Below are 13,735 nucleotides of genomic sequence, written 5' to 3' on the forward strand. Positions count from 1 at the left end.
TTGTACGGAATACAGTACGCCTGACCGATTTCAACCAGCTTCGAATATATCGCCTAGATCGATCTTCTGAACAAACATTTCCCTGTACGTGTGACCACCGCACAATCTTCGTTTCCTAGATATTCGCAAAAACCTTTAATTAAATTCAGTTTTCATTTACAATTCATTCTGACATACGCGCGAGTGACTGGATTTTTATTACCTGAATCCAATTAGCCAGAAACCGACTAAAGTCACCCAAAATTTAATCCGTTCGTGCTGACCATCTTCGACGCTAACGCGACCCAATTTTCATTCCACGCGATCTTTCAAGCGTATCGTAAATTCCATTAGTACCAATTATCGTTATATACAGATGTATCATCGTATATTGTCAAACGTGTTTCTATCTGTAACTGACAAAGTAAACCCGTGGGTGGTTATCGTTAGATTACGTGCGACGAACGTGTATACGTATCTGCTGACTCTAACTGTTAGTACACGCTACGTACGTGACGAACAGACAGATAAGACACGGCGCAAACATTTCGCACATCGGTAGATTCATTGAAAATTATTTCACGTTGCTACTCACTGCTCTAGCCCAACCCACGAACCGCTCATCCTCTTTCTTCTCCTTTTTTCTCTTCTCTTCGTTCGAACAACGTTAAGAACGGCTATCTCTTTCATCGACAAGTTACACGTAGGTTGAGTTGTATAAAAATACAAACATAAAATGTAACGTAAATTGTATCGCGGTTTTACGATTCGACAGCCAGCGAATACAAGTTGTTCGGAAGATAAACGTTAATAAGATATTTCAAGATCGTCGAAATGGGCACCACTTGCCAGTCTAATTACCACATTTTCTCCAAAACTTCGGTAATATCGTTACAAGCACCGAGGTAATTTCTCCTTTAATTCTACCATTTGCATACAATGACGGCAAATCGCTCGCGTCCGAAAGTGCTACGAACAGCTTTTCATTTCGCCAAGGTCGATTCCTAAGAATGGACTAACTGAACTTTCCAGCGCCAGCGTTGCAGTCGCGAGATATTTCGGCCTCGATCCTCGACGTCTGCCACTCGTCTTCCTCTCGTCGAGCAATTAACAACCGCGTAATTACCGTCGAGCAATTACAGCCGACGCGCGGTGTCGGTGGGACGAACGGAGACCGAAAGATTCTACGCGGTTACGGCTCTACTTAAACGAATTAAAGGCCCTTTCTCGCGCTCCTCTGACTTTCGCGCTCCTCTGTCTCTCGCGTTCGTCTCGCGTAATTCCGGTACGGCGGTGTCTGCCTGTTCGTCGAGTCCCAAAAGGTTATCCCGCGCGGCGAGACGATCGCACGGCCGATGAAACAAGACGCAATCTCGGCAAGTGCTCTTCCGCGAGAAAAAATGCCGAGAATTATGAGCAACGCCGGTCGACCACCGCTTGAACGCAGCGAGGCGTAAACGAGTGTACGCGTTGCTGATGGGACGGGATGCAACATGAGGCTGTCCCTGATGAGAAAATAAGAATAAAGTACATGGAACAGAATATCTTGGTCCTCAGTTTTCGCGAAAATTGACTTTGGATAATTCGTTCGATATGTTGGGTTGGCAACTAAGTGATTGCGGATTTTGTCAATATCACCTAATGACAAAATCCGCGATCACTTAGTTGTCAACGCAATATTCGACGTAGCTGTATGTACGTGAATTGGATCGCAGCTACAGAGCAGGCGCGAGTAAACGATCAGAAGAAGGTTGTGATACGCGCGAGAATAAGCGAGAAGCGTGGAATATGATTCTTTCGTTCAACGCTTGGTTTTCGAGACAACACGAGCACGCTAAATTTTCAAATTCATTTCTTCTCAGAAACAGGGCGTCTTAGGGACAAATTTTATTTTCCACGCGTAGAACAATATACTAGCAATGTACCACTAACTTATTTTCGTCCATTTAGTCGGAAATTAACCGCGTCCGAATACTTTTTCTCGAGAAAGTATGCCTCGGACGAAAAGAATTTTACTCTTACACGTTTTCTTCTTCTTTCTTCGCAAAGAATCAGCCCATAGCCGCGTGCACGTTGAACCGCGCCCTGTATATTTTCAGGCAGTTTCCAACTTCGATATTTCGCTGATACTTCAGAAACAAACAAGTTGTTAAAAGAAAAGTGCAAACAATTTTAGTTTCCCGTTTCCCTTCCCGCGCAACGTAGCCTGCAATTCCTCCGTGAAATATATTTTTCCTGCAACGTGATATTCCAAAAATTGTTCCAACCACTCGCGTTCCGCTTACGTACGCGAAACTAGTAAACTGCTTCTAATACGATTAGAAGATAGCGAATCGGCAGAACAGTCGGAAATAGCGCCGCCGTTGCAGCGGGTATTAGCTTCTAAAAAGAAATAGAAGAATGTCCAGGAAATGAGGATAGGAGAGGTATGGGGCGAGTGACAGAAAATCGAAGGAAGACACGCCGGGAATTGTGCAAGCTGACAGGAAAGCCTCGTATTTGTCAGAAATAGGGGTGGCTTTTTCCCTTTGCCGCGCAAGGCGCGCTTCCTGTTGCCAGTGCGTTCTCTCGAAACCGGAAAATTACGTTGAATCTGCCGCTGATGTTGGGCCGAATAAAAAAGAACCCAGACTCGTCCAAATTTCGACAAATTTCCATTCAAACGTAAATGTTTCGAACGTTTAAACGATTTTGCCTCTGATACGCGTGTCTCGTGCCTGTAAATATACGCTACGCCGCTTTAATTACTTCGAATCTCTTCGTTTTTCTGTTCTTCCGGCGTGTATCTCCGATTGGCAAATAATTATTTTCCGAATATTTACAAAAGCGTGTATGTAATATCGTTAATGGATTAAAAATGTTCTCAAGTTTTCAGAAATAACGAAAACCGATCAATTTACGGAATGTCAAAACCTTATCGAACAAAGATAACTCGTGAGACTGTTTCGACCGCGTTTCTTCGCCAGTTTCACAAAGACCCGAAGAAAGATATAATTTATAAGGTGCATATGAAAAATCAGAAGAGAAGAGAAGAAGTGCGATGCGTTGTTGGTGTATCGTGGAGACTTAAACTGACGTCATGTTATATTCACGAAGGTCGTTTCAGTTTCATAAAAATGAAAGATAAAACGGTAGAATGATAATACCTGCAGAAATAGAACAGACTGCGATAAAGCGACCTGGGGCTACTAGCTTTTGCTTTTATACCTCGTTACGACTGCACATGTGTACGTTTATATTCGTTTACTTATGTAATTAAGCGTTCTTCGGCGAGTTTCTTCTTTTCTTTAATAGCTTGGAAAATCTACTAAAATCGTCAGACGCGAAATTCCTCGTAAGAGATCGTAGCGAGTGAAACGCGATTTGTTCCAAGCAGACCGTCTGATCAAGCGTATTCTCGTTCCACTGAATTCTTTGCTCGACCTTCCTTTTAAGAATCACGCGCATTGCGATAGAATTTACCGGTGAATTTATCGATGTAACGCAAGAAGATTACGTCGTCGACGTGAGCTGGCAACACCGTGTATCTGCGAATACTGAAAATTCTGAAAATTCGAAGATAGAACACAAGCTAAATCGATCGCGCGAAATTATCTGGACAGTGACAATGGAACACGCTACAGTCTCTGCTTGTTTCCAAAATTTATGCAACAAATCTTAAAATCCTTGAACACTCGCAGCAAACAAATAATAATCTGCCAACGAAACTAAAATCCGTGTTTCCTGTTCCGTGAACTTCCTTCTATTCCCCGGACGAGAATGCAACGACGCTGAACGTAAAAAGACCGACGACGATGCAGACGAGTAAGACGATGAACTCTGTTTTTCCGATGTCGTCGATCGATACGAGTCTCAGAGTCAGCCGCATATTCACCGCGCGCTTTCTATCTATGATGTTTCAGCTCGGCGTCACAGCTTTCAGGCATGGAAGCAGAGGAAGACACGAGCAACGAACGAGTGGCCACTTACAAAGTCGGCATGCTGGGTGCATCCGGGGTTGGGAAAACCGCCCTCACCGCCCAGTTCACCACCAGCGACTATATTTGCGCCTATGACACTTCCCTGGGTGAGTGTACGTCGCGTTCCCTTGTTTTCCATAGTTGCAGAAATGTCCACGTTTTTATTTGTAAGAGTAGACTGCGAACGTTCGTGCGGGAAATTTCATTTACGACAGAGGAGGGTGTCAGAAAATGGCCACTTTTTGCACGTCCACGGTGATGCGATGGGAAAGTTGAAACAGATGAGCGCGAAGATAAAAAAGAAATGGCAATGGTCAAACTTTATCTTCGTCTTCTGCAGGTACCGATCCATCTACGAAACGACTCTGGAAATTCAGCCGGAAAATCGGTGGAAGTTTAGCATCGAGGAAATCCGATAGGAACAGCGATCCGACCACAAGTTCGTCAACTTTCCACCGACTTTGGCTTCCAACGCGCGAACAAAATATTTTCAATTAACTACGGAGCCGCTGGAATGGAATTTTATTTCGATGAAACCCTTCGTTGATAGGTCGTTTCTCGATCCGATATTTTTCGTAGTCGATGAAATCGGACGCTGATGCGATTTGCCATTCAAAGTGCTCGTTCCGAACGCGTCGAAGCTGTCGGTCGCAATGCAGCAAAGTCCTATTTATCTATTTACGTGTTCCCAACTAATAACATTTCTGGTTATTCCGATGTCTGTCGCGCTCCGTAGTTACTTCAAACGAAAGTGTTTTACGCTAATTCTATTTCTGAACCGAGTGCAATTCGTTCGTGACACTCGACGCATACGTATACGGATACGGGTTGAGCAAGCGTACCGTTGGCTATCGTTCTCGGACACCAGAAACCTGACGATACTTGGGATTTGCTCGATTTAAAACTCCGATTGATTTGTCAGCAGAAGCTGCCAAGGATTATTACGTCGATTCAGATGAATAATCATTTGGCGGCTGGGTGAGAATTTGAGGAAAATTAGGATTAAGTGCAAGGTATCTCTCGTTTTTCTTTTTCAAGTTTCCCATCGCATTTGGGGCAAATAGTAATGACGTTTTTTCCTTCTCTTCTTAAGTGGCCTGCAAGAACGTTCGCTAGCACATCCAGAAAATGACCATTTTGTGAACATCCTCTTTTGGAAGCGCAGAAATGCACGAGATGTATTTAACGTGTAAAAATATACAAAATATTATTTAAAGTATGTTGTTATAATATTTAATAAGTGAAACAAATTCCTGCTTGGGTTTCATATATTTCTTTTTTTTTTTTTGGTCATTTAATTTTTAGTTTAGTTGATAGAAATATGAATTTAAATAAACATTCGCTGTCTATAGTGGGATTAATATTTACAACGTGAAGATTATTTGAAATTACATCCTGGCTTCGTGTGAAATGAAAATGAGTATTTTCCTTTGGATCGTGTCTCAAAAATTCTGATGACCCCTTTTTTAGGACAACCAAATACCGGAAGATCGTATAGCGGATATATGCGAATAGCTGTTTCAGATGAAAATAAAAGGAACGTAAATAAAAACAGTTTCTAGTTTGACTGTGCTTTTCAATTGCAGAAAAACTTTGGCAAAAGTTTCGTGTAAATTAGATGCAGTTAGAAACGTTAGAAACTTTCACGTAAAACCTGAGTCGACATTTTCCAACGACGTGTATCGCTAAAAGTAAAATCACAAAATCGTAAGGAAAGGAAAGACGCGCGTCAAGGCAAAAGATTTGCGAGCGAGCGTGACTCTGCGATACTTTGATTACAAAAATATTTGTGTTCCATTTAAAGCGATATCGAAATTGGAAACAAAGGAACGGAAAAGGAGAAAATATCGGAAAGACCCGGAATTTGCAAAATGTTTTGTACCCTTTGTCAACGGCGACCAAATCGCTTTGTTAGGTATAACCCACTTTTCATTGCGTCGCAGGATTTGCTGACCCGATTTGCAAAAACGCGAATGAATTCGTTGTGAAACAGGAAACGCTACTTTCACGGTATAAACGCAAAAATAAAATGATAATAAACGAAAGAATAATTACGCGGCTATTTCTTTAATGTCCGATATTTAGTATTCTATGTTAGTTTAATGGAAGATCGAACGGTAATTTAAAAAGAACGAATCGAGAAAGAAGATCAATAATTAACGTCCTATTCGTTCTATTAAAATGCAAATGTACAAGGTCTTGTAAATGGCAAGTTTCTTCTGTTTCAGCCTCTGCCTCCCCTATTTTCTTCTCTTTTCGCATACGTGTTCTTTACGTATTATCTGCTTCCTGTTTGTATCCTAATGGGAATTTCTTTCCCGCGCAACGAATAAATAAATAAATAAATAAACGTAATCTTAATGTGATATTTTAAGCTTATTATGATTTTATTTATGATGTTTAACGTGTAGAGTTCTTGTTCGAAAATTTAAATTTCTAAACATTCTGCAATCGAATATCATTTAGATAATTGTTCACTCTCTGTTGTCTACACCGTTTTTAGAATAAAAAAATATTGCCGCGTTTTTCGCCATAAAGCGAACCGTCTGATTAATTCCAAAATGAAAGAAGAAGAGGGAAAGAAGGAGAAAGGTCGTGATTTTCCGTGTATTTATTTTCGTTCTATGGAACAGGAAAAAATTAGATATTTGTTTTGGAACGACTTTTTTGAAATTACGTATTTGAAGCTATTTCGTCCGTTGCAAAATGTACAGCCCTTTCCTTTTTTCTCTCTTTTCTTCGTTTACATCCGGTGAAACAAATATAGAAATATCGAATTAATCGGATATATCATGTTTTAATAAGGGATTTCGCTAAATTCGCGCTTTAAAGGTTCAAAGTGTCAAATGTTCCGCTTAATCGAGTTTCGCAGAAAAGAATCGCGCGAACAACTGCACAGTTTGTTACACGATTTTAATTAACTTGCAATCCGGAAGCGTTACTTTTGTAAACGCGTCGGCTGCCCTTGAACCGTTCACCTGTGCACGTAATTAACATGTTCGATACCGTGGAATATTTAGAGTTGCCGTTGAAAAAAAATGAACGAACGGCTTGACAGAAATATTTTTAATTAAAGCCAGCCCGGGGTCTGGTTATTATTGAACAAAGCGATGCAAAACCTACGGACAAAGGAAATTTCAAAATTGCAGAATCAATAACCGTGCATGTGAAAACATTTTCTGTTTTCGGCCCTTTCTCCCCGTTGTTTTTCTTTTTTCTTTTACCCCTCGACGAGCAACGAGCAGCTGTCAAATTAGAAAATTATTTTATTTCCGTAAAAATTATATTCGAAGCTGAAGAAATCGAAAAATCCCGAAATCGAGGACACTTCGTTTTCATTGATTTAATCGGTTAGCTGTTTTTGACGAGTATACTCGTCGCGAAGAGACAACGATACTTTGTCTTATGCCAAGCCCTAATAAAATATCGAAACGATCATTTCGTTACAACTTGATTCTATGTTATAACAGCCACGCGTACTCTGTGCTCGACGAGTATACTCGTCGTCGCTTACAATGTTTCGATTCAATGTTTTCAAACAGGTCGCAAATAGTTAACGTATTACACGTATTTTAATATTTCCAGATACGTTTCTACGTTGATATATTTAACCAAATACAATAGCAAAAATATTATGCAAATTATGTAATACGCGTAGGTGAAACGGTATCGCAATGAGTAATTTTCAACTGTCGGTTTGATTTGTTTCAGACGAGGAATACGGACAGAAAAGTGTTTCCGTGATGCTCAATGGCCAAGAAACAGAATTAGAAATCATAGATCACCCAACGGCGGAGATGTCGGTAAGCTTAATTACGTAATTACGATGAAACCCCCTTTATCCAACACGGTCCACTAATTCTACCCATTTCTTCGTTGTTTATTCATTCGTGTAATCGGAATTAATTTTCATATAACATTCCAGGAAGTGAACCAAGTGGGCGCCTTCCCTCGTAAGGCAAAAACATTTGTTCGTGCAAGCGTGTAAGGCACCTGAACTCGGATAACAGAAATTAACGCTAGAACTACCGGTGGTTAACACGAAGCTGCTTGTACCAAAACCAGTGAAAATGACTGATCTTTAAAAAATACCTAATAATAGAATATTTGTATATTTATCGATTCGTTACTTTCTTACTGAAGGAATTCCACGTCATGTAGCACATTTTTTGGTGTTATTAATCCATCTGGGACCATGGTCGACCTAAAGGAGGGTTGACACATTTATAAGATCGTAGAACCAGTCATTTTGAGTGCTGTGGCATTTCTAGCGTTAGCATCTAGCGTTCTAGCGATCGCTAAAAGTTTGAAAAACCTGTGGGAGGTTGTACAAAACGAGGAAACTGGTTAATTGGGGTTCGATAAACAGATTGCAGGACCCTTTTACACTTTGACAAGTACCAGTCATTTCCACTGGTATTGGTATAAGTAACCTCGATATGAAATTATTTTCTGTTTGAATACATAAAAAAGAAGATAAAATTCATTATATTATTCTTTCAGTTATCGTTGCGAAAGTGATTACATCATTGCGGAGAAAAGATATAACATGAAGTAGGAATTGTAAGATAAAATTGTAAAACCAGTCAATTTGACTGGTGTGCTAGTTCTGGTGTTAAGAAACAACATATTCGATAAATGCGACGATTCGCTAACGTCAGGCACTCTGCTAGATCTGATAATGTCCTCGCTTCAACATACGTACATTTATATAACTTCTACCCATCTTTATTTATTTAATTATACATATACAAATACTCTGCGCATTCCTTTCTCGCTGCGTCTCTATTCTCTTCCATTTCCTCTTGTTTTTATCTTCTTCGGCCGCATTCATCGCGCAGCGTCCCTACGCTCGAACTTCTGCGGCTAGAGGTTTAGCTTGCTTATTAAAATTGGCGGACTTATTTCTACTTGACATCGTATTACCTTTATCTCGATGGAAACACGCGGAATTATATTGTACATCTAATTTGCTACGAGTTGTAAAAGAAAAAAGAAAAGAAACACGAGGTGAAGGGTGTAGTAGAATCTTGATAAAATTGAACTTTCTTCTCTCTTGAAAGAAAATTTCGTTTAATCTTTTATACGTTCCTGGATTTCTCTTTTAACCCGCTGCTGCCGACTAGGCACGCGTTTCGCGTGAAACGGGACTTAATTTTATAAATACTTCGGCATTATTTATGCTTGTATCTTTCTATATCGCGGTACGTGTCGTCTATTTACGTCGCCATGTATCTTTAGATATGCTTTACGTCGACTCTTCGTAATTTTAAATATACACAAAGGAAAAATACGAAAGTGTAAAGTTACCATCTCTTTCTCACTCGAAAAACATCTGATATTTATCCATTTGCAAGTAATAATCCTCTTGTCTGTTCTTATGGGAGTAGCAACCAGTAAGACACAAGAACATCCTAACGACTAACGAAACTTCCCTCTTTTATTTGTTCCAGGTGGAGACGTTCTGCTCGACGTACAATCCGGACGTTTACGTGGTGGTTTACTCCGTGGTGGACAGGCGTAGCTTGAAAATGGCCGAAGATACGTTGATGTATCTATGGAAGAGCGATTATATGGCTAGTCGTGGCGTGATTCTCGTCGGCAACAAAGTCGATCTCGAGAGGAAACGGGAGGTTCCATCCGTTGGTGCGTACGAGCAATAAGAAACGATCTTTGTAACCAACTATGGGGGTGGACTCGGTTATTTACTCGTTGGACGTGCGATACTGGCTTACACCGTCTCTTTGACTTTCTTTGCCACTCTCCAAGCTTTCCTTGGCGTTTATTCGCCATATTTTTGCGCGATCATACTTACACAAAATTTGCAACTTCCTCTTTTTCTTTATTTTGGTTATCTGCCTTTAGAATGTGCCCTGCTTGCGAGTTCGGTAAATTCTCCTGGATATAAATTATCACGTCGGTAACTTTCCCCGGGTTGTCGTCTTACAGCATCTCGCGAGATTCCTACGGCAGCATGTTCCTCCTTCGGAGGAGGATGTCCCTCGTTTAATCCGCCCTTTGTACGTCCACGGGGTTGGTTTCTCAGGACATTGCGCAATTCTTTTCTTATGTCTCGTTGCGTCTCTTAATTTTCTCTTGGACAGTTGGTATTTCTACATCTTTCCGTTCGATCTTCGTCCCTGATGTCACCACGAGCCATTGACAACTCTTGCTCCGAGTGCCGTTTATTGCGGTGATTCGAATCTAACGACGTGGTGCTGGCTCTTTGCCTCTGTTTCCCCATACAACTATTCCATAAGTCCATATGAGTTTGATCGTTGTCTTGTACATTGCCAATTTATCTTCTATGTCTTCCATATCTGTCTCTTTTTTCATCTTCGTGTCTTCGATTATCTTTTACACCTGGTCTGTCCACGTGAGTTTCGAGACCAGCTGCAGTCCTAGGTAATTAACTTTGGTTTAGTGGACGATCGTGTGATTTTGCTGGATATTCGATTGGCAATTTGGAGCTCGATTAAACGCGTGTAACATTATAGTTGGATTATAGTTGGCCACGTGAGTTTCGATTAGATCTCTTGCTTCGTTTGATTATTTATAATAAGAATATAAATAACCAAACTGTTCGGTCCAAAGTTTCCAAAAGTTTCTTTCGTTTCATAAGGAAATAATATTTATCATTTTATGGAATTATGTGCGATGCATTTTCTTCTGAAAGAAACTTTCCAGGCAACTTGATATATTCTAAATTCTACGCTCTACATGCCTAGGTTACGGTGAACGCAAAATAAAACCGCGTTTTCCATCTTAATTAACAATCGCCACGCGTAACTGCAACGAGTTACGTATTTCGGGATTTCTTGTTTCGAGTTTGAGTATCAAAATGTTCCGCAAACCATTGCAACGAGTTTCCTCGGACCACTAAAACGTTTTACACATTTGTTGAAACGAAAGCGCAATCGGGACGTAAAGATACGAAGATCGTAGGAAAGTTAAGTACTACATAAAAGAAGAAGTAACTTTTCTCTCGGTACAAAGATATAGCCCGGTGCAATCGCTAGAATTGCTCTCCGGGACCAGTTCACTGAATTTCCTTCTAACGTAAGAGCTTCCGAAACTAGGGAAGGTCAACGATAAATAAACTTGTTACTCGCGTTGATTAACATCAATTTTTATATTAATGAAAGCTGCTGCCGTGCTTATCGGTTTCCCGCTAACTGCACGGCCGTTCTGACGAAAGCTGATAGTTGCCACTTGGCGTGATCGTAATCGCTAGTCGCTTAATTACGCTTTCGTGCTCGTACGTATTAGACGAGATTCAGCGAAACCTAAATACCGCTAATTTGAACCAAGATTAGGCTTTCTTTCTCGTGCGTTAAGTATTATTAAGCAAAATTGATAATGCTAACAGCTACGTAACGTAATAATTAATTCTTTTCTTCGTTCTTTCATTTTGCATGTATTTATAGTACTTGAAGTAAACAAGCAATTTTCAATGACACGATCGTGAAGCTACACGTGAAGTGGCAGACACACGACGTGATCTATATTTATAATATTAAGGTATAAAGTATGAAGTATCAGCGGATAAATAGATCGTTGTACGAACTATGCTAGCTTTTGTTCTTCCGTCTTATTCTTTCTTTTGTAATCCGAGTGTTTTAGCTTTATTCGTTATTTGACGTTGCCTTCTTTCAGTGTATTTTCCAGATTGTTGTTTCAGAAATTGGATGGAACAGGAAAATATAACAAAATGAAACGGATTTTTCTATGGCAGATTTTCTATGGACACGTAGATTAATACTTTACCGACTGATAACCGATTAATCGGGTTTCTGTCGCCGACGCTTACCGATCGATAGCCGATTAATCAGCTTTTTGCGATCAGTTACGTTGCTTTGCAAGCTGCCACAGCTTTATACCAATTTGAAAAACTTACCGTTCGCGATGAACGAAAAGAATGGTATTTGGAGAGTCTAAACCGAAACAGTGGCGGCGCCAGGGAGGATCTGCGCCCGAGCTACCGGTCGGACGTGCGTATGTCGTTGAACCGCTAGGGGTCAGTAAAGTGCTAACAGCTTCGAAATGTTTAATCGTTTTGATACATCTGTGCAGATCGTATACTTAAGGATTGATTCAGTTGTAACAGAAAATCAGGAAATCCGAGAACGAATTTATCGTTCGTTGTTTAAACAGCGATCATTTTCGATCGGTAGAATTACGCGACGCAAAAATTGATCCGCCGTTTCTTCCTTCAACTGTCGGATCAATCTCAATAATTACGACTATTCGACGCAATAACTGATGCGCTGTTTGTCATCTAAATAGCGATAAATAAAATTCCATTGCAACGATTCCGATGCAACGTGAATAGTTGGCTCGAGGAAGATGTTGAGATAATATATAAAAATAAGAAAAATGTCCTCTGTAATCAAACTGTTATCTCACTTGGTAATCTCTGTGTCAACAGTTGGCCGACGTTTGGCGAACAACTGCGGCTGCAAGTTCATCGAAACCTCGTCAGGACTTGCCCATCACGTGGACGAGCTGCTGGTCGGCATTCTAGCGCAGATTAAGCTGAATCCACAACGGGATCGCGACCAGGCAACCAGACGAAGAAGAAGCAAGCATCGTAGGAGGATCTTGAAACACCTGTTGGGCTTCAAAAGGAAAACGAAAAGCTGCGAGGATCTGTTCGTCCTCTAACGTTTGCCCGGCTCGAAGTAACGATTAAGAATACGTGAAAATTAGGTTTGTCGATCGTCCGATTCTTCTTTTCTGTGTACGTGAGAATCGATATATAGGATGTATAAAAAATGCTGAGATTAGACCTAAGGAACATGTAGTAGTCGTTAAAATAAAGAATAAGAAAAGCGTCTTATAAATAGGGCGCGGATATTTATGCGAGCATATTTTTATGAATATAATAAGATAAAAGTGTTATCTAGATAGACAGTTAATTTTATTTACTAAAAACTACCATGTATTTAATTATGCGTTTTTGCTTGTTACGTGGAACTTGGCGTATTTTGCCGCTAGCTTTCGAGATATTTTCAATTCCACGTAAACGCATAAAAATCCGCAACGTACTTGTAAATATTGGTACGAAAATCATTATTTTTTGAGATACGACACCACCTTTCTCAACTGCAAATTATCCTTATTAATTTATATGCGTTTTCTTCGTATATTATTTCATCACGCTTTTGTATATTATCAATTCAATTATTATTCGATACTCGAATAACAACGAGAGGAAATCTAATTAAGTTTTTGAGTAACGTCAAGGGAATGAAAATACGTAAAAATATGGCGATCAATTTCTGGCCCCTTAACAGAAGCTTCTCGCACGCCTCTGAAGAAATGAAACTCGAGGATAGAATCCCTCGCAAGTCTCGATATTTTATTTATCTTTGCATACCAAATGTATTCTGTGCATTTTCACCTTCTTCAATTTTCCATGAATACATAAACCTACCATCTGTAATAATAATAATTTTCGTACCAATATTTCTTAATACCTTCTTTCTTACTGTAACAACAATAACAACAGTAATAATAATAACGATAACAATATTAATCGCCTATAGCGACTTTATCTCAGTATTTTCTAATATTCTAATTGTTCTTAATTTTATGCGTCGAAGCAGAAGGCTCTTGCTTCTGACATTGCTTATGCGAAATATTCTAAGTTGATTTTTGTCTAATTTCTTGTATATTAATTTCACTTGCTCTTTCTCGGTTATTAACAATACTTCAGGATGATATTCCGTTTGTAACATGCAATCTACACGCTGAATGCTGTGCACATTTGTACAATATATGCTCTTTGGTTTCTA

At 39.9% G+C, this 13,735-nt stretch overlaps 1 protein-coding gene across 3 annotated transcripts in view; it reads left to right on the forward strand.

The window, feature by feature from the left end:
* LOC126928872 (GTP-binding protein RAD-like) overlaps nt 1-13,735 on the forward strand; it is a 77,314-nt gene extending 63,579 nt beyond the window's left edge. For all 3 annotated transcript variants that reach the window (XM_050744717.1, XM_050744718.1, XM_050744719.1), the window contains 4 exons: nt 3,882-4,045; nt 7,650-7,741; nt 9,392-9,584; nt 12,367-13,735. In XM_050744717.1, coding sequence (XP_050600674.1) covers nt 3,882-4,045; nt 7,650-7,741; nt 9,392-9,584; nt 12,367-12,602 — 685 coding nt within the window. In that variant the 3' untranslated portion in view covers nt 12,603-13,735. The remainder of the gene's footprint in view (nt 1-3,881; nt 4,046-7,649; nt 7,742-9,391; nt 9,585-12,366) is intronic.

The sequence above is a fragment of the Bombus affinis genome, chromosome 2, assembly GCF_024516045.1.
Source record: "Bombus affinis isolate iyBomAffi1 chromosome 2, iyBomAffi1.2, whole genome shotgun sequence".
Taxonomy (NCBI): Eukaryota; Metazoa; Arthropoda; class Insecta; order Hymenoptera; family Apidae; genus Bombus; species Bombus affinis.